The sequence below is a fragment of the Papaver somniferum genome, chromosome 3 (assembly GCF_003573695.1).
Source record: "Papaver somniferum cultivar HN1 chromosome 3, ASM357369v1, whole genome shotgun sequence".
In the NCBI taxonomy this organism is placed as follows: domain Eukaryota; kingdom Viridiplantae; phylum Streptophyta; class Magnoliopsida; order Ranunculales; family Papaveraceae; genus Papaver; species Papaver somniferum.
In genome coordinates, this window is record NC_039360.1 from 96,501,840 (window position 1) to 96,525,961 (window position 24,122).

At 36.3% G+C, this 24,122-nt stretch overlaps 1 protein-coding gene and 1 long non-coding RNA gene across 9 annotated transcripts; both read left to right on the forward strand.

Annotated features, from left to right (window-relative positions):
* The first annotated feature begins 11,727 nt into the window (after positions 1–11,727).
* Positions 11,728–18,697, forward strand: LOC113356891. 8 transcript variants are annotated; one of them, XR_003363273.1, is made up of 9 exons: positions 12,028–14,272; positions 14,619–15,191; positions 15,297–15,450; positions 15,765–15,919; positions 16,067–16,177; positions 16,503–16,606; positions 16,722–17,609; positions 18,048–18,160; positions 18,403–18,697. It is a non-coding gene; the product is annotated as an uncharacterized LOC113356891 (long non-coding RNA). The 8 variants fall into 8 exon arrangements; XR_003363271.1 differs by having other exon boundaries at positions 12,027–14,272; positions 16,067–16,882; positions 17,491–17,609; XR_003363269.1 differs by having other exon boundaries at positions 12,027–14,272; positions 16,067–16,606.
* Positions 18,698–21,945: 3,248 nt separating this feature from the next.
* Positions 21,946–23,903, forward strand: LOC113356888 (F-box protein At1g47056-like). The gene has a single exon (XM_026600122.1). The coding sequence runs from the start codon at positions 22,126–22,128 to the stop codon at positions 23,761–23,763; it is 1,638 nt and encodes a 545-aa protein (XP_026455907.1). The 5' UTR covers positions 21,946–22,125; the 3' UTR covers positions 23,764–23,903.
* Positions 23,904–24,122: the final 219 nt, after the last annotated feature.

Sequence of the window (24,122 nt, forward strand, 5' to 3'; positions counted from 1 at the left end):
AATCGTATGGTAGCGAAACAAGATATTGTGGAATCACAAACAGTGAGACGAAAATGCTTGTGACTACTTTTTATCTTACCTATCAGATATTAAATCTCAAGAAAATCTTAGAGAAGATAGTACTCAATACGATAAAACAAAGTAAGATCAGAATACGCAAATACAGAGAAAATAATTGGGTCTGGCTTCAGAATCCCAATGAAGTCTTTAAGTCGTTAACCTATAATGGTTTTAGGAAAAACTTAAGTTAAAGGAGAATCGACTCTAGTCACAACTAGTATCAAACATGAGGTGTGGGGATTAGGTTTCCCAGTTGCTAGAGTTCTCCCTTATATAGTCTTCAAATCAGGGTTTGCAATCATTCTACCTTGGTAACAAAGCATTCAATATTCACTGTTAGATGAAAACCTGATTAGAGCCAGGCTAATATATTTCAACCGTTATGAACCTAGCTTGTTATACACAAATAAAATGTGTCTTCATTTAGATATGGGTAACCCTACCTAAACGTGTACACTTGGTTAGTTCAACAATAGTTAACCGAAGTTAGGCATATGAACACTTTCATATCAACCTTGTTCATCTTTATCACAACCTGTTCAAATGACTCAAATAAAACTAGTTATAGAGTTGTTCAATTGTTTATATTCTCATAGAAGTATACAAGACACAATTGAAGCAAAATCGATTTTGATTCACTCGAATCAATCTATGAACATTATAGCCACGGTTTGAAAAAGATTGCATTCCTTATTATACAAACGTATTTGTTCATGAACAAACCGATTTTAGAACTTGACCCACTCAAGTATTTAAACGGGTATGCATACTTAGAGTTCCGGACTTGGTATGTCCTTCAGTATGCGAACGAGTACGCATATTGTCGTTCACGACCGAACTCAGTTGAATTAGTATGTCAACGGGTAAGCATACTAAATTCCCGGCCCTGAAGTGTTAAGCCAGTATGCATACGGGTATGCATACTAAGTTCCCGGACTTCAACTGTTAAACTAGTATGCATACGGGTATGCATATTATGGTTCCCAAACTTGGGGTAACATGCAACTGTTAGCATACAAGTACGCATACTTTGCTATATCCAATCAATGGTTAATCGTTCTAAACTCCCATTTCAATCATTAAAACATTCTTGGAAGACGGGAATAGCTGTCTTACACAAACTATTAGCTTCAAAGCAATTTTCAAGTGCTCTAATGATCAATACGAAACATTCTGAGTCTACATCAAATAACTATCTCACACAATCATGTAAGATGTTACCAAGCGATTTTCACATGATCATCTTTTGACTTTCGTCAAGAATAAAAGATGAACTTGGTTAAAGTGAAATCTTAAAAACACATATTTCGAGAAATATGTAAGCGAGTTAAACTCAGGTCGAAATATCAAATATTATAAAATAAAGTCTATATACATGTACGACTTTTGTCTCAATAGGAGATAGAATAAAAATAAACTTATGAGTGATAGATGAGTTCAAGTCTCCACATACCTTTTGTTGATGAAGTTCTACAAGCTCCCCTTAGTAGTTCTTTGTCTTCAATCGATGAACGTCGTGTAGTCTAAAGCTCAATTACACATTTTATCCTAATCCGAGACATAGCTATAAGAAGACTAGAAATCAAGACTTATAGTTTTGACAACTAAAGTTGACAAACAAGCTTGAGATAGCAACACTTGCGAGTTTGACCAAGCAGTGCTATAACAATCACCCGCTTTGTCAACTTTAGTGACAAAACTATCAATACATATGGATTACAAAATAAATAAACTTTGTAGCTTCTCATTCAAATGCTTGATTTCCATGGTTCTTCAACATTACTCGAAATGTTCGTCACTTCCAAGTACTCCAGTGATTCTGAACATGTTCAACTCAGCATCATAGTTGTTGAAGATCTGTAGCCATAATAATAAGAAAACCATTGTTCTCAATTATTGTTATACAGTGTCATAGTATTAGTACACAACATCAAAGTTCAATTGTATCACAACTTTGACAATAATACTACGGTGATATGTATCACTCCCCCTTAGTCAATACTTCATCTCACAATGAAAACCACTCCCCCTTACGTAATGATCCGTAAACCATAAGTATTTGTAGTATGAACTACACAATAATTCTCCCCCTTTTTGTCAAATATAAATTGGCAAAACTAGCGCGATCATAATGAAATTCTCATAGAGATACTTCATGACTATCAACTTTGTTTCGATGATTTCACATATTCGAAACTTAGTGTATTCATCAAGGAGTTTATAAAGGTACAAGAAAAATCCTACAATATTCCACAGCCGCACCCCCCTCAAAGATTTGGCAATTAAGCACAAGTTCAATTAAGAACTCTCCCACATAAAATGTCATTCCCGAAAGAACAACAAGAGCGACCTTACTTTTGCAAGAAAAGAATGATTTCTTTGGACATTAACAAATTACATGAAACATGAATTTGTATCCAGAAAAATCAACTAAATTAACACAAGAAAACCCATGATTAATTTAATCGGAAATGCTCAACATAAGAGAACTTACGGAGCCATACAATACTTACACATATAAGTGATCATGGAAAGATCAATACTGCGGAATATACAAAGATTTACTATATTATTCATCAATATTTGCATAATGATACCATAGACTTAATATTTGCAATTAAAAAGTTCATTTTATTTTCCATCACTATTTGCATAATGACACAATAAACTTAACTTTTGACATATATGGGACAATCATAGTTCACGGACGCAAACACACATATCCCATAACATAATTTGCAATATATAAAACCAACAAATATTAATACTGCAAAATCATCTTCCAAATAAAATTTAGAATTTAAATAAATAAATCTAAAAACATTGCAAGATGAAAATCGTTGGCAATAGCAATGTGTAATCACAAAACAGGCTATTCCAAACCCTAGTTATCCTTCTTAAAACACAAGAAAAAATTCTCATGAGAAGTTTCCTAGACAAAATAATAAAAAAACAACGAGAGAAAAAGAATTTAATCATCGTCTTCATCACCGGAAACCGTCCAAGAGGCATGAACAATATCCATATCTTCCTTGATTTCGGGAAACTTAGTAGCAACCACACGTAATTGTTCTTGCACACATTTTACCTTGGAATTGATCTTACACACACCCTTGTGAATTTGATGAAGAAGAATCAAGGTGATAGGATCACAAGAACCGTTAAGGGTGTCTTTTATAAGCATTCTCCTTCATACGTTTGAAAGTACAAGGACGAACAAGTTTGGGAGTTCCAATAGAGTTTCCAATAGGAGCAATAGAATATGCTCGACAAATTTGCTCAATTAAGCGAGGAAAGCCTAACTTCTTGTTGGATAGCATCATTGAGATTATTTAAAGAATGATGAATCAACAAATGTCAAGACTTCGAGAACCCAATTCAAGGAAATAGACTAACTCCACAAACTCACGACTCCACCAAGAGTTCTCAATTGTGGAGGGACAAAATTTAGATATACCAAGTTTTCCGAAAGACATCAAAGAAAGACTAAGATAATTAGTAGGAAATTTCCCTTCAATCCAATCAACACTCTTGCCACAAAGACCATTAGAAATGGTTTCATAAGATGATCTTTCTTCCCTTGGTCTAGGAAGGCAAAAATTACACAAAGAAATTTTGGTAATCCTTGAAATCAACTCTCTATTAACAAGAATCCTTTCTCTATTTATCATAGTATTAAATTCCATGTCATCAAGATTAACATCATGGAGGTTAGCATAAAAGATTCTTGTGAGAGTGTCAAAACCTTCACCAAGTCCATTGAGATGTTTCCAAGATTAAATTTTTCAAAACGAACCAAATCTTCTTTATGACCACTAACCAAATCCAATTTATTTTCTAGAATGAAACCACTAGAAGAAATCCTTTCAAAGATCTCACTACTAGAATCATTGATAAATCTAATTCTAACAGAATCTTGATTTTTAGGTATAATCATGCTAGAAGAGGATGAATCCAAGTTTTTTGAAACCTTATTTGAAACCTTGAAATTTCCCATGAGATCTAAAACGCGAGAGATCAAAAATAAGGAAAAACTTACTTGAAAAGATTCTTGAGGGTAAAGACAATCATTTGCCTCTCTTGGACTTCCAAGAACAATTTTTTAAAGGAGTATAAACGCGAACCTTAGAAAAGACTTGGTTCACGTACGCGTACAAGAGAAGGAAGAAGAAGGGCGCGCGTACCACAACTCTTATATACCCATTAATGGGCTTGGATCCGTTCATGAACCGTGACCCACAAACGGAAAGTGGGATTTTACATCGTTCAACCATCAAGGTTCGCAAACTGTGAAGAAAATCAACATAGTGCAGTAAAAGGATAGTAGTAGAACTACATCACTTTATTTAATCTCAGGTGGACAGAAAAATTATGTCGAACGAGTTTTTCTTTAAGGAAAAATAATTTTCAAAATAAAAATAAAACTAACCCATAATAAAAAGACCCAAAACAAATCAGACCGTTAATTTCCCCACTCCAAGTTATATACAAATGGGGTGACGCCAATCTTGTTACCAAGAGGCAAGATGAGCATAGGAATCCTCATGCATCTTCCCCGGTTGATATTTGTGAAATGTACCAGAAGTATAATCATAGTAATAATGATACTCAGGGTTATTTGAAAATTTTGACTCCTTTTTCCTATGATTAAAGGAAGGATTTTTCCAATGGTTGGAACTTGCAACACCACCTGTAAAAATATTTTTATCGATTTTTGACCGAGTTGTTGCCAAAACTCGAATGTGTGTCACGAATGACAGAATTAGAATTTTTACCAGCACAAGCCTTTTCCTTAATCAAGACAAGTCGTTCCAGAGATTAAAAACGTTTTCAAAAGTCATAAACAGATCTTTGTCAATTGATCCATCTCGATAGTATTCCTCAAAAATATTAATAAGAAGTCTAGTGAGGTTTCATATCCTTGAGCTTTTATTCACACGTTTCTTGCAACAAACCTTTTTAAAGGAATCTTTAATTTTCCTTTAGATTGTTTTCCATCATCTAGGATTTCTAACGTCTTAGATGACGTGAGATTATCTTGAGAGACCAGCACTCTAGACAAGAATAAACTCTAACAATCTTTGAAGATTTCTGGTATGTGCCACAGAGGCCCAGAACAAGTTTCCCAAGGATATATCCCATAGGAACAGTCTTTGGGAATAACCAAACACAAACTTATTAGGTTTACTGCTCTGATACCAATTGAAAAAGCGGGGGTCTAACAACCACACCCAATATTTCGTTTAAGCAATCTGTATGGACTAACTCCAATATATTTCCAAGAGAATCAACTAGACAGTCAGACTCAATCAAGGAAAGTACATCCAAGAGTTATATTTCAATTTCTCAAATCAATCTGCAATCGAACAGATAGAAATCTGTGAGCCGGATTAATATGAGAAATAACTTGGATGATACCAAAGACCAATATCCAAGCGTCAATCAATTTCAATCAACAACCAAAGGTTGGATAAGGTAAATTAATTGAACTACGAACAACCTGTGATATTTCAATTATATAAAAATATAATGCGAAAAAGAAATAACACAGACACCAGAATTTTTTTTAACGAGGAAACCGTAAATGCAGAAAAACCCCGGGACATAGTCCAGATTTTGAACACCACACTGTATTAAGCCGCTACAGACTCTAGCCTACTATAAGTTAACTTCGGACTGGAATATAGTTCATCGCTAACCAATCTCACACTGTTTAAGGTATAGTCGCGTTCCTTACGCCTCTGAATCCCAGAAGGACTCTACGTACTTGATCCTCTTAGCTGATCTCACCCATAACTAAGAGTTTCTATGACCCAAAGTCGAAGACTTGATAAACAAATTTGTCTCACATAGAAAAGTCTATTGAATAGATAAATCTGTCTCCCACAGAAAATACCAACGACTTTTTGTTCCGTATTTTGATAAATCAAGGTGAACATGAACCAATTGATACACCAGACTTATATTCCCGAAGAACATCCTAGTAATATCAATCACCTCACAATAATCTTAATCGTATGGTATCGAAACAAGATATTGTGGAATTAAAAATGATGAGACAAAGATGTTTTTGATTACTTTTTATCTTACCTATCGGAGATTAAATTTCGAGCAAATCTTAGAGAAGATAGTACTCAATACGGTATAACAAAGTAAGATCAGAACACGTAACTACAGAGAAAATAGTGGGGTATGGCATCAGAATCCCAATGAAGTATTTAAGTCATTAACCTATAATGGTTTTAGGAAAAAAACTAGGTTAAAGGAGAATTGACTCTAGTCGCAACTAGTATCACACAGGAGGTGTGGGGATTAGGTTTCCCAGTTGCTAGAGTTCTCCCTTATATAGTCTTCAAATCAGGGTTTTTAATCAATGCTACCTTGGTAACAAAGCATTCAATATTCACCGTTAGATGAAAACCTGATTAGAGTCAAGCTAATATCTTTCAATTGTTAGATTGAACTTAGCTTGTTATACACAAGTTAAACGTGCCTTCATTTAGATATGGGTAACCGTACCTAAATGTGTACAATTGGTTGGCTCAACAGTAGTTAACCGAAGTTAGCCATATGAACACTTTCATATCAACCTTATTCATCTTTATCACAACTAGTTCAAGTGACTCAAATGAAACCAGTTATAGAGTTGGTCAATTGTTTATATTCTCATAGAAGTATAGAAGACACAAATGAAGCAAAATCGATTTTGATTCACTCGAATCAATTCATGAACATCATAGCCACGCTTTGTAAAAGATTGCATTCCTTATTATATAAATGTATTTGTTCATGAACAAACCGATTTTAGAACTTAACCCACTCAAGTATGCAAACAGGTACGCATACTTAGAGTTTTGGATTTGGTCTTTCCGTCAGTATGCGAACGGGTACGCATACTGTCGTTCACGACCGAACTCAGTTGAATTAGTATGCAAACGGGTACGCATACTAAATTCCCGGACCTGAACTGTTACGCCAGTACGCATACGGGTATGCATACTAAGTTCTCGGACTTCAACTGTTAAACCAGTACGCATACAGGTATGCATACTATGGTTCTCGGACTTGGAGTAACATGCAGCAGTTAGCATGCAAGTACGCATACTGTGTTATATTCAATCAATGGTTAATCGTTCTAAAATCCCATTTCAATCATTGAAACATTCTTGGAAGACGAGAATAGCTGTCTCACACAAACTATTATCTTCAAAGCAATTTTCAAGTGATCGAATGATCAATACGAAACATTCCGAGTCTACATCAAATGACTGTCTCACACAAATCATATAAGATGTTACTAGGCGATTTTCACATGATTATCTTTTGACTTTCGTCAAGAATAAAAGATGAACTTGGTTAAAGCGAAAGCTTACCAACACATATTTCGAGAAATATGTAAGCGAGTTAAACTCAGCTTGAAAAATCAAATGTGTATAAAATAAAGTCTATATAGCTACACGACTTTTGTCTCAATAGGAGATAAAATACAAATAGACTTATGAGTGATAGATGAGTTCAAGTCTGCACATACCTTTTGTTGATGAAGTTCCACAAGCTACCCTTAGTAGTTCTTTGTCTTCTATCGATGAACGCCGTGAATTCTAAAGCTCAACTACACATTCTATCCTAATCCGATACATAGCTATAAGTAGACTATAAATTAAGACTTATGGTTTTGACAACTAAACTTGACAAACAATCTTGAGATAACAACGCTTGCGAGTTTGACCGAGCAGTGCTCTAACAACAACCAAACTTGACATACCAACGCTTGGTGGTTTCAACCGAGCTATGCTCTAACAACATGTAAATGCATAAGTAGGAGTATTCAGATTCAATCCTAAGCTAAAGAAAGCTTAAGAATTAAGAAGTGTTAACAGTGGGGACTCCTGTATAGTGGTCGCAAACTATTCCCCACGGCTAGCAAGATCAAATTAAGCACTATCTCTTAGTGAAGCTCTCATTAGAATTGAAGATGCAATTGACATAACAGATGAAAATGATTCAACAAAACCCCGATGACGCGTTTTCAGCAAAGGTGATCAAGGTTTCGCAAGAAAGGTATGCACCATCTATATACTCAAAACGCAACACTTACGGTTCCACACCGAGTAGGGGACTTAATGTTAATGGTGTATTTTGGACCAAGGGTAAAACGATCATTTTACAAGCCAGTGGTAAAACCGTCATTTTGTAGTCCAAGGGGAAAAACCGTTATTTTTGACAGAGACGTCCAATCTAGTCGAGGTACTCAAGCCCATGAGCACGGTCATCTAACAGGATATTCATATAAAGTGCGTGAGCTCAAGCACAGTTTAGTCAGGATGAAGCCCAAAATTCCAGCAAGAGAAAGGTTCTAGAAGAAGTTGAAGGAAGAGAAGCTAGCTCAAAGACGAAGAAGCCTAAATAGGACCGAAGAGCCTCTATCGCTTCGGGTAGGAGAGCCTTCATTACTCGAAGGCAAAGATCCTTCATCGCTCTGAGTCGAAGAACCTTTATCACTCGAAGGTGAAGAGCCTCCATTGTTTTGAGGCGAAGAGCCTCCATCGCTCCGAGACGAAGAGCCTCCAGGCGAAGAGTATCAGTCACTCTAAAGTGGAAGACCTTAGCCACTTCGTTCCAAGTAGGACTCCTTAGTATCATCATTGATCTTTCGACAGATCCGAGACCCTTGGTGTCGCGCTAGGTCATGGTTTTAGCACTGAGTGTTGTAAACTTGTCATAGCGCCTCGTCAGGCCCGACTACGTTCTCCTAGTGCTTAGCATTGCGCCTGTCACACTTTACAACGTCCCTGAGTGCCACTGCTATAGGTTGACGATACCTTTACAGTAAGACAACAATAAGTTGATGACACCTCAGTTGTGCTACTCGCCTCCGCTGGGTACAGACGATCACTACAATAGTTTGACGATACCTTTAGAATACGAAAAAAGATAGGTTGATGACAACTCAGTCGTGTTACTCGCCTTCGCCGAGCACAAACGGCCACCATAGGTCAACGTTCGACCGTTATCAGGTCATATCGCCTCTTCGGGACAACCTTTTCCTTAAGCCTCTTTATGAAGCTGGCCCTACACTCCTTCACCTGAATGAGAACGTCCAAAACTAGGTCATGCTAGGCCTTAGCCAAGCTTGTGTTCTCCACATGACACACACGGTTACAACAAACCTTCTGGAGCTCTTCACATGACTCTGGATGACCTCCACATGCGAACATACACATTCCTTCATCTAAAATTGCGACAACTCAAATAATGCTAACATGTCATACGATACATCACATACAAAGGCTGGTCATAGGGATAAACTTAGGGTTTTAGTCTAGCGAACTACGACAACGTGTGGGTACTAACCTACCTACAAAGAAAGGGTATAATCGGTCGCGAGGAGTCAATTGTATAGGATAGACTCAACTGTCGATATATCCTTAGTTATTCCTGGATTTAGGTGAAGGTGTTGATTCTCTCTCCTTATCGTTATACCACTGACTAGAGATTAAGATTTTCCAGAGCTATAAATAGGCCGATGATCGAACATTCTACAAACAACAACAAAATAGCTATAACAGAACAACGTAACGAGTTCTCTGCAGCACACTATGTTCCTCACGGTCTCTTCGTCTGCAACTCTTTGCAACTGAGAAACTCCAATCTCATCTCTTTCGGCTTCCCTCAACAGACCAACCCTACTTCTCTATCTACGACTAAATCAGTATTTGAACAACCACTTCCTTGGTTTAGACAAAGACTGTTCATCATCAGCCTTTTATCCTCACCGTCAAACTAGTCATATAACCCTATTAACCCCGTATAGTTTCTTCTAATATTGAGAGACAGAATCAAAGGGTTACTTAACCGCGTGACAGACATTATTTTTAGAGTGTTGAAAATTGGGCGAATTTTGAGTCAACCCAGTGATTAAATCGGTTTCCAAATTCTTAATGATTATCATCTTTTTGTGCTCTTTCTGATTCTTTCTTTGTTCTAATTCGGTTTATCATGTCTTATAAATTTAGTTTTAAATTTTTTATTGATAAAATCTGAGGAAGTAAGATTTTCCTGTTTTTGAAAGGTTTGAAAAATATATTTTTTTTTTTTTGCTCAAAACACTTTTATGGGGAACTAATCCTTTCATTCCTGTATTTGCAGTGCTTAAGTAGTGTCTCAGTGGTGATCCAGTGGTGGTTTTAGAAACAGTGGTGTAGGAGATTTTCAATCTTTCTTTGTTTCAGTGGTATAACGTGCATCTGCCATGGCTTCTTTAAGTTTATCAAGAAAGGTTGGGGATCAAAAAACAGTGGTGTTTTTTTGCTTTTTATGTGATGTCCTTGTCATTATACATGATACATAGATCAGTGGGATCTACTACCAGTTATCAAATCATTCTGTATCTAAAATTAGATACGATATCTTCATATCAGAGCAGCAGTTGCAGAAACAAAACACACGAGGGTAGAATGGGTAATGCACCAAAAGAAAAAGCGCAATCAATGGAATTTTTGAATTTGAAAATTTTTCTTTCCAAGTCAGATCATATTTTTCTCCCGAAAAATCTTATGAGTTTACTAGGTATGAGCTGGGTCAACATGCTATTTTTGGGAACAATGGTAGAAGGATTCTAAACCCTAACCCTAAAAATGAAGTTATAAATCTGGTGGATGGAAAGGGTTTTCTTCACAAAACAAAGATTACAAAAAAGAAGAGTAAATATCAAAATTTGATGGCTCAACTAAACAACTTGCAGTTATCGGCCTTAACAAGCAGGATGAGGAATACTCATCTCAATCTTGGGCAGTTCAGAAATGTGAGAAGCAGTTTGATCTCAACCACTGAGATAGATGATGAAGATAACTAGTGGAAAAACCGTCTTATTGGAAAGATAGTTCACAAAGATACCATTGATGATGAAACTGTGCGGAAGGAGATCAATATAATGTGGAGAAAATTCAAGAAAGTGGAAATCAATACCATGGGGAGAAACTTATTTGTTTTCAAGTTCAAGACCAAGGAGGACCAGCAAGAAGTTTATAAGAAGGTTCCATGGGTGATCAATTTCATGTCGATTTTTCTAAAGGAGTATGATAACGCGATTCCGCTGGAGAACTATACGTTCACACATCAGATATTCTCTGTCATTTTTCGCAACCTTGCCCTAGAACATATTGATGATGGCATAATAGACAAGATGATTCAAGACATCGGTCAAATGGTAGAGGTGGATGTGAAGAAGTGTATTACCATCAGGGGGAGAGTTAACTGCAAGAATTCTGGTGGACCTAAGGAAGCCTTTGAAGCAGGGTGTATGGCTGTTTAATGCGGCCAAGCAGAAAGTCTGGGTTAAGTATCATTTTGAGAAGCGGCCAAAGTATACTGTACTCATTGTTATGTGATTGAGCATGATGATGATAAATGTGAAGAAATAGCATGGAATATCTTTATCTATGGCTTGACAGAAAAGAAGTTTGAAGATTTCTATACTAAACATGAGCATATGGTGGATGCGTATGAGAAATCCCAAGAGAAGGCAAAAGCTGATAATGAGAATAATGGGTCTTCAAGTGGGTCGGGTCTGGATAGTGAAGATGGAGCGGATCCAAGAAAAAAAATAAAAGAACTCGAGACTCTAGAATTGAAGATAACTATATCATTTTAGATAATCCTCTTGCTCAGAGTGATGAAATTCCAAATAATCAATTTGGTGGAGTTTATCATGTGGACAATCCCAACCCAACCTTTACTGGAGAAGATCTGAACATGGCAGAGGCAGATAACCAAGGGATAAGTGAAGGAACAAACCATCCATCACCCACTGAGATACGAAGGAGCGCTGCAAATCAGGTTTGCAATTTTTACAAAATCCCTCAAAATTTAAATTATGTTGTTTCTGTTATACTTGAATCTCCTTTCTTTGATTATTATGTCTTAAATTGCTGGGTGGTTTCAAAAATTGTCCTGTGTCAGATTGCTTATAACCTAAATAATTTTCAAATCGTTGAAACTGATAACCATAGGATGAAAATCTTTGCTTGGAATGTCCACGGATTTGGGAATAAGGATACTAGGCAGCACCTAGGGGAGTTAATTAGAGCCAATGATCCTGATATTATTTTTCTGTCTGAAACCAAATTGATGAATGCTAAAATGGAAAAATTTACCTATAGGTTCAATTACATGAATTACCTTTATGTGAACCCAATTGGTGCCTCTTGTGGTCTTTTTTTTGTTATGGAAAGATGGAATACACATTGATGTTGTGGACATGAATATAATTTTTATCTCTGTTTTAGTGAATATGGACTCTAGAAGTGGTCATACTCTTCTTAATTGTATGTATGGAGCTTTGGATGACTTAGGTTGGGATAGACAATGGGACTATTTAGACCAACTAGAAAATATGTATATTTGTCCTTGGGTAATCATAGGAGATTTAAACTTCATTATTAGACAGGAGGAAAAAGTTGGTGGTAACAGAATTCCTCAAAGTCAGCTTGATAATGCTAAATTCCATCTGGATCACCTAGGTCTCTCTGATTTGAACTTTGTAGGGAACCCATTTACCTGGAGTAACCATAGAAGTGGGGAAGCTCTTATTCCTGAGAGGTTGGATAGGGTCTTAGTTAACTCTGAGTGGTTAGAGTTGTTTCCTAAGGCTATAGTTTATCATTTGGTTGAAGTTGCTAGTGACCACAGTCCCATTTTGTTGATTAATTCTAGTGAGGATAATACTTCTAGAAGACCTCTTAGGTTTAATAGGTGTTGGTTCAGTGATAATTCTTGTAAATATATTATTGCTAGTAATTGGAACACTAATGAAAGAGGTTCTAAAGCTTTCAAGCATGCTAAATGTTTGTATAATGTGAAGGTTGCTCTTAGAAATTGGAACTTACATTGTTTTGGGAACTTTCAGTATCATATAAATGCTATTCAGAAACAATTTGAAGATGTCTCTCTTAATATGCATGATATATAATGCTTGTATTACTTTGAAGAAGAGTCTTGAAGAGTCTCTAAAATATTGGTATAGTGTGAAACAAGACTACTATATGCAGAGAGCTAGAGAAAATATTTTAACCTTTGATGATAAAAATACCAAATATTTTCATGATAAAGTTAATTTTAGGAAAAGAAGGACTCAAATAGACTGTTTGCAAAGTAGTATTGGCATATGGTTGACTGATAAGAATAGGATAGCTAATGAGCTTAGAGAGCACTTCTGTAAAATTAGTAGAACAACCAATCCTCCTAGGGACAGGGGTCTTCTGGATGTTTTGACTCCTTGTATTAATTCTGAAGAAAATAATTTTCTTATCAGGCCTCCTTCTGATGAGGAAATTAGGGCCATTGTTTGGCAGATGCAGCCATGGACTAGTCCTGGACCAGATGGGTACCCTCCAGGATTTTATTAAAAGATGTGGGAAACTATAGGTGCTGATACTGTTGATATGGTCAAGAGTTTCTTTCATTCTGGTCATATGCTTAAACAAATGAACCATAATTTTCACTACACCATATTCAGGTTTTTGCAAGGCCGGAATATTTTGGTTGCAACGAATATAATTGTTGCAGATGGAGCAACGCAAATATACGTTGCACAATAGGATTTCCGTTGCTTTATTTATAAATTAACTTTTAGGAATTGAGTATAATTTGTGCACCGTTGATATAGGTTGCAATCCTGCGGTTAATATAAATTGCGTTGTTTTCAAGGGTTTTAGAATTAATATTGTTATTTTTTATTTATCTCAAACTCGTGAAGTATTAGAAATGAATATCACCACACACTCGTTTTGTTTCTTCTCTTCTTCGTAGACCCAACTCTGAAATCCCACAGATCCAACCTCTACTCTCACAATCAAAGACTAATCCAAACCTCATCTCAAAATCAAAACCCATGTGTCAGATCTAAAAGAAAGCCCCTCTTTTGTAACCCTAGATTTAGATTATTTGTTCGTAAAACCAAAAGCAAATTCTCATCTAAGTTTAGTTTTCTTGTTCATATGCAAACACCTCTCATCATCGAATCAAGTCTGATTTCAAAAATTAAACCTAACCGCATCTTTGAATCAAAACCCATCTCAGAATCAGAACCATAATCCTTTAACATCTCCTAAATTTTGTAACCCTAGACGTAGTTGATTTTTCTCCTGAAATCGAAGCAAACCCTCATCTCATATTCGACGGAGCTGAAAGTACAAGAAGAAGATTTCACCTGGTATAAACTCTAACCTTTTTACATTTTTTTTGTTATCATTGCTTGATTTTGTTTTTGCTCTTATTGCTTAATTCTGTAGAGATTTTGCATTTTTGTTTTTGTTTGATGTATTTGGTGTAGTCCTAAAACATGGGTTTTATTTGATTTCAGTTTTGGATCTATTTTATATCTCTATGGTTCCTTGAATTAGAACAATCTGTATTTACTTTGATTTTATGTTTTTATTTGGGTATTGTTCTTTGTTTAAGATTTGCAACTATGGGTACAGTTTTATTCATGTTTGGATCTTGTTTGTCAAGATGTATTTTTGTTGCTAAATATGTAATGGATTTTACTAAATCTGCAGGCAGGACATGATTGGATTCGTAATGGTAGTGGGTGAGTTGAGGGAAACGAGGATAGTGAAGCATCTGCAACTGCATCGAGTCATCTTGTATGTTAGGCCTTTGCTGAGACTGTTTGTAGCTCAGTTTTTGGTTCTGCCAGGGGTTTTACTGATATGCTAGTTCAACACATCCCTTCTGCCAAAGAAGCTGCAGCGAGGAAACTAGAGCATGTATATAGTGGGCCTCGAGATTCATCGGTTTTTGACTCAATGGAGAGATCTAATGGTTAATGTGACCAAACTCTACCCTAAATCAGATTGCAATATCTTTGATGTTCTTTGTAGAGTTTACAGTGGTGAGATACAGACTGGACAGACTGCGTGTACTGGGAGAAGGTTATTCACCGGATGATGAAGAGGATATAACCGTAAAAGAAATAATGAAGTTGTGGGTTTACCAAGCTCGTGGTTTCACATCTAGTTGGTGGTGTGCAGGTAGCAGATCTTGTTGTTTCATTTTGCAAGACGGTGGTGGAGTCCTCTTCGACGAAATGTTTCGACGAAACACCCAACAAAAAGAACAAGATAACCATGGTAGCAACTCTCTCTCCACCCCACCCCCCTCTTCATACACTTATCATGATTTAGATCAACATATATACGTTATAGCTATGTAATATTTGTTTATTTTGTTGTTAGATTGCTGAGTCACTAGAGAAAGGATTGGCAGAGGATATTGAAAATGGTGTTGTAAGCATTGATTGGCCTCGGAAGAGACTTACCAATTTTTTCATGTCATCAAATTATAGCTGGGATATTCTTGCATCAAGAGGTGTTTGGGTCTTTGGGCCAGGTAAGCAGGTGATGTGGAAGTTATAATCTCTATTTTGTCATAGAACACAACTAATTTCAACCTGTAATTTGAGTTACTTATAATGTACTACACCAATTTTGGAGGATTTGGTAAGGTTTACTATCTTTTATTAAGATTATTTCTGTAGGGACCCAACATCCTCTTAGATGATTGCCTTCCCAGTGAAGCTGATAAGAACTTGTTGAATGCTGTCAAAAATTCCATTGTTTAAGGGCAAAATTCACCAAGTTTCCTTCAGGACTAACCTTTTTCATTTCTCATTATTATTAATGTATACATGTTTTTATCTACAGGATCCAATGGGGACCTATCAGAAATGTGAAGTTCAAGATTGAACCCATACATCGAGGCACTGGTCAGATTATATATTCCAACTGCTCGACGGGCTGCATATTCAGCTTTCCTCATGGCTACTCCACGTCTTATGGAACCTGTATACTATGTTGAGGTAACTGTTGGTTATTTTGTGAACTTTCCAAAGAAAAACAAAAACAAGAATATAAGTAATTGGTGAAATCCTATCGATCACTTTGAACCGTTTCTTTATAAAATCCTTTCTTTAACCATTTCTGCCCTACTTGTTGTACTTTTTCAGATACAAACCCCAATAGATTGTGTATCTGCCATCTATACGGTGTTGTCTGATCAACGTGGTCATGCTACGGCTGATGTTCCTCAGATTGGTACGCCAGCTTATATCATAAAGGTCGGTTATAAAACTCTACTTCTCATGATGTAAATCAAATGCACTAGTTGGGCTTCAAAAAGTTCAGTCGAGATCAAGCCATTCATTCGACATCTCATAAAGACCATTCCAAATCCTAGGATGCTTGTCCAAGGCATTGCATGTAGTTGCCATGGTTACTAGCACCAGCAGAAAGAACACTACTTCCCACTAAGAAGTTTTTTATTTGTTCCAGTACTTTGCTTAACCCAATTTCCTGTTCGATGTTGTATATGATAATATAGAGTGAGTTACCTGGTTATTGTCAGGTTTACATGTCAGTCTAAACTTATAATGATCTATGCAGATAATACTTTACTTTGCAGTAGATTTTTTACGGGGGGAAAAGAGAACACAACTACAAGAAAGCTAAAACCTTTGTTCAGAACACTTTTCGAGTTAATGTTTATGGTATCTGACTTCTTATATGAGGATGATGCATAACTTTCTGTTTATGTGCCAAAGTTAATTGGTGTTTGAACTTGTTCATGAGATAGTTAGCTTAACTGGTCCGACGTTTTTGAAGGAGTATTGTTGAATATCTGGAGATTATCTGGGGAGTACTGCGTGCTTGTGGTATTATCACTAGTATAACTCATATCCTATCAACTGTGATAGAAGGGATCGATGGGTTCAATCTGCAGCAGACACGGCCAAGGACCATGAAGTTGATACCAACAAAAACGCGTAGGTGTCATTCCTACACTGAAGAGATAATACTCATCTCTATCCTTAATTGTCTTTATCTTTTTATTTTACTTGTATATAACTGGTCTCTGATTTCCTTGTGATTGGGTTCTTGAATCATCTAGAACCTATATCTCTAAATCTCTAATTTCGTCAGCTCAGTATTCTCTATTGTGAGATGTGCTCCTTAGTGTGCTAACTGGATACTTTTTTTCTTTCTCTATTTAGTTATTATAGCAGCAGTTTGGGCTATTACTACGACCCTAAATCAGTTTGTGCAGAGTTGTATGCACTTTCATATAAATAATGATTGCATGTTTCGATTTTTGGGCAGCAATAACTACTATTATTGTCCATCATAAATAACTTTTAGCACGACTCCGGGCCTGCGTATAAGTTCTTATCTATACTGCTACTTCTTTTGTTCTGCGTTTGAGATTTATTCAATTACAGGTTTGAAGTACATCAAATATATATAATGTTGACTTTTCATCTTATATACTATTATAGTCCCGATTCTAAATTTTTTTACCATAGATTTTGCATTTGATCAGCTAATACTTTGAAAACTGTTTGTCTGTGTGTTTACGGGTGACAATTTTTTCAAGTGTGCAAGCTAAAAGTGAAAGCTTTTTGTGTTGAACCTTTTTCGGAAGCAAAGGATGAGCTCAGGGATGTCGTAGCTTTCAAAAGCGCAAGCTAATTTTAGAGGACTTCAGTCATCAGGGTACTTCGCTATTTCTCAAACCACTTGATTTTGTTGATGTTCTTCTTGTTCAATTACTGTTGAATTCAATTCATCTGATTCATTGTCACCTTGATTGTATCATGGGCGAAACAGTTAGTTTTGGCACGTTCCAAATCATAGTATCCCTTTTGGGAATCTTATTTATTATCATGATTCTATTTTTATTTGGTAATCTTATTATGCATGTTTCTTTTGGTAAGAACCACTGTAACTGAAATTGGAAATTTGAAATCTGAATAATTCTTGTACATAATGTGCTGTGTTTGAGAATTCATAATTTACTCTTTGCAAGTGTCTCATGATTTTGTTTCCCATCTTCTTGCTTCTTGTACATAATGTGCTTTGTGTTTCAGAATTCATAATTTACTCTTTGCAAGTGTCTCATGATTTTGTTTCACATCTTCTTGCTTCATGTAGTCTCGATGTGATATTTTGAAAATTCACTTAAGAAGAATGAACCTGATATCTGGAATTAATTTGAAGAAGATATTGCATAGAAGATGGGCAGGGCATCTGGCATGGAGCTAAAGGTTTGTTGTCCACCCCTACTATTCTTTTTTGATTAATTTGTTGTTAACCCCTGTAAGGATTATTTTGATTAAACCGACTAAGATTCATGAAACTAAACCAATTATGTTGTTCTTATCGTGTCAATTGATTAAATGTGCAATTTCACTTAGTTGTTTCATTTCAATGGTGGCTTTTGTGAGTTTCTATTATCCTAAATCTTCGGAAGGGTCTGACTCCTTTTTTGTTTTTGAATTGAATGCAGTATACATGTTCTTGAAGTCAAGCAAGGGTGGTCTGTTAGGGCCAGGGGAGAGCATTATATTGAACTTTACCACCAGACAACCAAAGCGCGCCAAGTAATTACTTTGTTGAGTTCTTTTTGATTTTATATCCTCTGAACCGTAACTTAAACTAGAGTGTTATGTTTTAGTTATGCCCATAAACTATTGAACTTTTGTATCAACTTGAAGTGATTATAGAACTGTCCTGTGCATGCTTCAAACCTTGTTATGTATATTGTAATTTCTTCCATATGGACAAATTAGTTCTTCTTTTCATCTAGGTTCAAGTATCTATCTAGAATGTTCTAAGAGGGTTCTGTAATACAGGATTTTGAAAAATATAAATATAAGATTTTGTAGTCTTGTTTTTGTTTTTTAATTGACATTATATATTCTGAAACGGATATAATTGTTGCTACAATTAACATTACCGTTACTTTAATTAATTAAAGTAGCGCCTACATACGTTGCTTCAAGTCACATAAGCAACGGATGAAGCAACGTATCAAACGTTGCTTTAATTAATTAAAGTAACGTATATAAACGTTGCCCAAAATTTGTGACGCCGTGTGGGCAACATAAGCGTTGCTGAAATTCTTAGCAACGTATATAAACGTGGTAAATTAGGGATTTTGGTGTAGTGTTTGTTTCCTTAATCCCAAAAAACAATGCTCCCAGGACTCCTTCTGATTTTAGGCCCATAAGTCTTAGTAATGTAAGTTATAAAATCATATCTAAACTTCTTGCTAGTAGGCTTAAAACTGTTATGGATAAGTTTATTTCTCCCTATCAAGCTGCTTTTCTTTCTTCTAGGCAGATAACAGATAATATAGTTATTGCCCATGAAATTGTAGATACTATGAGAAAGAATAAAACTAAATCTGGTTTAATGGCTATTAAATTAGACATGTCTAAAGCTTTTGATATGATAGAATGGCAGTTTGTTATTAATATTTTAAGGAAACTTGGCTTTCATGATCATTGGTGTAAACTTATTGAGCAATGTATTTCTACTGTGTCAACATCTATTCTTTTAAATGGTGCTCCAGGAGAGGTGTATTATCCCACAAGGGGTCTTAGGCAGGGAGACCCCTTTTCACCCTACTTGTTCATTATTTGTATGGATGTTTTATCTAAAATGTTCATTAATGCAAAATCCAAAAACAATATACAAGGTATCAAGGTTACTACTTCTGCTCCCTCTGTCAGCCATTTACTCTTTGTTGATGATTGTCTTGTGTTTATTAGGGCTACTGTTAAAGGAGCTAAGCATCTAGAGGAGATGTTAGACAATTTCAGTAAGTACTCTGGCCAGGCCATCAATTTTGACAAGTCAGGTTTAGCCTTCAGCCCCAAAACTGATCCTAGAACTAAATCCCAAATTTTATTTATTCTTAGAATTAAAAATCTAGGTCTTGCTGATAAATACTTAGGTGTTCCTTTGCTCCTTCAAAAAAATAAAATGAAGACTTTTAAACATCTAGGCGAGTCTTGTGAGAATAGACTTGCTACTTGGAAGGGTAAATATGTGAATCAACCTGGTAAAACTGTCCTTATTAAGTCTACCCTAGGAACTCTTGCTTCACATCATCTTTCTGTTTTCCCAATGCCAAAAAAGTTGACTGATAAGCTTGACACTATCCAGAGGAGATTCTGGTGGAATAAAAAAGGCCCAGATAAAGGAGGTTACTTCATAAATTGGGATATCATCTCTAAACCTATTGAGCTAGGTGGACTGAATATTAGGAAAACTGAGCATCTTAATACTGCTCTTCTAGCTAAGTTAGCTTGGAGATTGCTTAGTGAGCCTGATGCTTTATGGGTTCAGATTTTATACCATAAGTATTTCTTTAATTCTAATCCCCTACATGCTACTAACAATGAGTCTGTGTCTTGGATTTGGAAACGCATTTGCAGGGGCCTAGAACTGATTAGGAAACATTACTGTTGGGAAGTTGGGGATGGAGCTTCAATTGAGATTTGGAAGGATAAGTGGGTTTCTAGTGGAAACACATAACTCAATGCAAACTTTGCTTCTAGTGATATGAAAACAGTAAGCTCATTAATCAAGAAACAAGACAGTGGAATATTGACATTCTCAAATGTATCTTTGATAGAGATACAATTAGTGATATATGTAAGATTAGAATACCTCGGGATGGTAAGGATGTTCTTAGGTGGAAACCTGCTCATAATGGCAAATTTAGTGTCAAATCTGCTTATAAATGTATTATTCAGGATATCCATGGTAGTGAGATTGATAGTTTTCCTTGGAGATCTTTGTGGAGGCTTAATCTGCCACAGAAATTAAAACACTTTCTGTGGAAGTGTATGCATGACTGTGTTTCTGTTAGAAGCAAGGTTTCCAGGGATGTCCCAGTTATTCCTAGTGAGTGTCCTTTCTGTCATAGGGAAACTGAAACTCTAAGTCACCTTTTCATTGATTGTGAGATTACAAAAAGATTGTGGTTTGCCTTTGACTCTAATATTGCAGGTAGTATTGGTAGTATGATTAGGCAGGAATGGATTACTAGTTGGTTTCAACCTACTGGTATTCATATTGAGGATCAGGTGAATATAATCACTTTTATTGGGTTTGCTATTTGGCAAATATGGAATCTCAAATGCAATGTTGTCTTTAACAATGCACATGTTCATGTAAATAATCTGGTTAGTCAGGTTAACAAGGATGTCAATGAATGGAACGCAAATTCCATGAGAATACTTGCAGGTAGGAATAATGCAGGGCAAGGGAGAACTGTAACTCCATGGAGTTTACCAGAAAATGGTTTTCAGAATTTGAATTTTGATGTTGCTTTTATGAAAGAAAGTAGGATATGGGAATTGGACTAATTGCGTTTAATGATGCATGGAATTGCAGAGGGGCTCAATCAATTCATGGAATAGCGAAGGATGAGGAGAAGGCCGAGGCCTTGGCGGCACTTGAAGCAATAAAGTGGGCAAAGGCAGAGGCAGTGCATAATCTGCATTTGGAGGGTGACTGTCTTAATGTAGTGAATGCCATCAATGGTAGTTTAGAATCTGTCAAGTGGACAACTAATAATGTAATCCAGGATTGCAGGAATTTGTTAGGAAATTTTACAAATTGGAAATGCACATTTGTGCACAGGGAATCAAATGAAGTAGCTAATAGTTTAGCCAAAAAAGCTAGGATTCTTAGAACTTCTGAAACTTGGAGCTCTGTATTACCAATATGGTTGAAATCTCTTATAAAAGATAAACTCAATGTAAACCCTGATTAATTCCATCAATGAAAGTTTTCTTTTCCTATTAAAAAAAAAATTCTTCTAATATTTTGACATAATAAAAAAGAAAAAAGAGAAAAACCAGCATAATCCAAGGCACGGGAATCACTGGCCCACGTTGCACCGTCTTATAGCTTCCATTATAACCAGGTGGCAGAATCGGGGTATTGCGGGTGGACCAATTCGTTCGGGACAAAACTTATTTCAATTGACCTAACATTTTAGATAATCTCCATCGAATTAGTTTTAATTCAAAAATGAGGTTAACAAAAACTGGATTTAAAAGGTTCTTTCAAGTCCGTCTCCCCCTATTCCAGTGAAGTTAGAGAGTAGCGAGTGAGTGAGACAGAACAATCCCCTAACTGCTTCTTCTTCTCTGCTGGTGAGTATTTAGGTTAGCAAGGAGAGAGTCTTCCACAGTCATCAGAAACGCCCTGAATGGGCCAGTCAAGTTCAACAATATCTGGATCCAATCGGGATAACAACTCAATCCATCGAACAAAGTACAAATCAACAGCTATTATTGTTCCTATTCAGGCAGAAGAAAAGAGTGATGATGATATTAATGTAACCTTATTCGATTCTCCAGACATCATTTCTGAACTTCCAGATGAATGTTTAGCTTGTATTTTTCAATCTTTAGGTTCAGGTGACCGGAAACGGTGCTCACTAGTATGTCAGAGATGGTTTACTATCGAAGGACAAAGTCGGCATAGGTTATCTCTCGATGCCAGATCTGATCTATTTTTATTAATTCCATCACTTTTTTCTCGATTTGATTCAGTATCGAAACTCGCTTTGAAATGTGAAAGACGTTCTACCAGTATTGGTGATGATGCTTTGATTCTAATTTCACTCAAATGTGGAAATCTAACTCGACTTAAGCTTCGAGCTTGCCGAGAACTTACTGATTCAGGAATTACTGTTTTTGCTAAGAATTGCAAGGGTTTGAAGAAACTTTCTTGTGGATCTTGTACTTTTGGAGCTAAAGGAATGAACGCAGTATTGGATCATTGTGCACATCTTGAGGAGCTTTCTGTAAAGCGTCTCCGCGGTATTACTGATGGTACTGCTTCTCAATTGATTGGACCTGGTTTAGCTAGTGCTGCATTAAAGACGATATGTTTGAAGGAGCTTTATAATGGGCAATGTTTTGGACCAGTTATAGCTGGTTCCAAAAATCTCAAAACACTAAAGCTCTTTAGGTGTTCAGGTGCATGGGATGAGCTATTGGAATCCATTTCCGATCGTGTTAATAGTTGCTTAACAGAAGTTCATTTAGAGAGACTTCAGGTAAGTGATCGCGGACTTTCATCGATTTCAAATTGCATTAATCTTGAAATATTGCATCTTGTTAAAACACCTGAATGCACAAATTTAGGTTTAATTTGGATAGCTGATCGTTGTAAGCTTTTGAGAAAACTTCATATAGATGGATGGAAAACAAATAGAATAGGTGATGAAGGACTAATTGCTATAGCTAATCGATGCCCTAATCTTCAAGAACTTGTTTTAATTGGTGTAAATCCCACCACCTCGAGTTTAGGGCTTCTGGCTTCAAATTGTCGAAACTTAGAGAGGCTGGCCCTGTGTGGAAGTGAATCAATTGGTGATGCTGAAATTTCCTGTATCGCAACAAAATGCATAGCACTGAGAAAACTGTGTATAAAGGCTTGTCCTGTCTCTGATCATGGAATGGAAGCGTTGGCTGGGGGTTGCCCGAATTTGGTGAAAGTGAAGGTTAAGAAATGCAGGGGAGTGACTTGTGAGGGTGCGGATTGGTTAAGGGCTAGTAGAGGTTCATTAGCTGTAAATTTGGATACGGGTTCGATGGAACCCCTAGAAGCAAGTACTAGTGATGGTGGAGCTCTAGAAAATGCTGGAGATTTTGCTTCTGTGGTTAGTCAGTTAACAGTTGGTGGTGTTCCATCTTCAAGCAGAAATAGTCGATCTGCCTTGGCTAAAGCAAGGCTAGGTTTTTTGGCCGGGAGAAGTTTTGTTGTTTGCACTTTGAGAAGGTGGTCAAGCACAAGCAGTAACCATAATATCTCTGCTAGTAACCAAAGAATGAACTGAAGGAAAATATTGGAAAGAAAAATACGTTTTTGTTGTAATTGTTGAATGTGTTTGTCAGGCTTCTTTGGTTATAATGTATGTTACTGTTGAAACTGCCTTCAAGATTAAATGTCAATAGATGGAAACGACATCTCTTACAATTTTTAGCTGTCCGCATAATTTTGCTATTTTAATCATTAAATGTGTTCTATTATTGCAGGTGAATCTCTGTTGTTCTGTTGTGTTTTGCATCAACATGCTCTGTTTTGTGATTCTTGGTTTGGTGATAATAGAGCTTGTGCAACAGCTGCATTTGTTGTTTTGATTGTGTTTTTCACCACTGCATGTTTTTGTTTTATACATATTTCCACTGCATGGTT

Coding starts and splice junctions, on each gene's coding strand:
- LOC113356888 (XM_026600122.1), top strand. CDS start 22,126: ATGGGCCAGTCAAGTTCAACAATATCTGGATCCAATCGGGATAACAAC.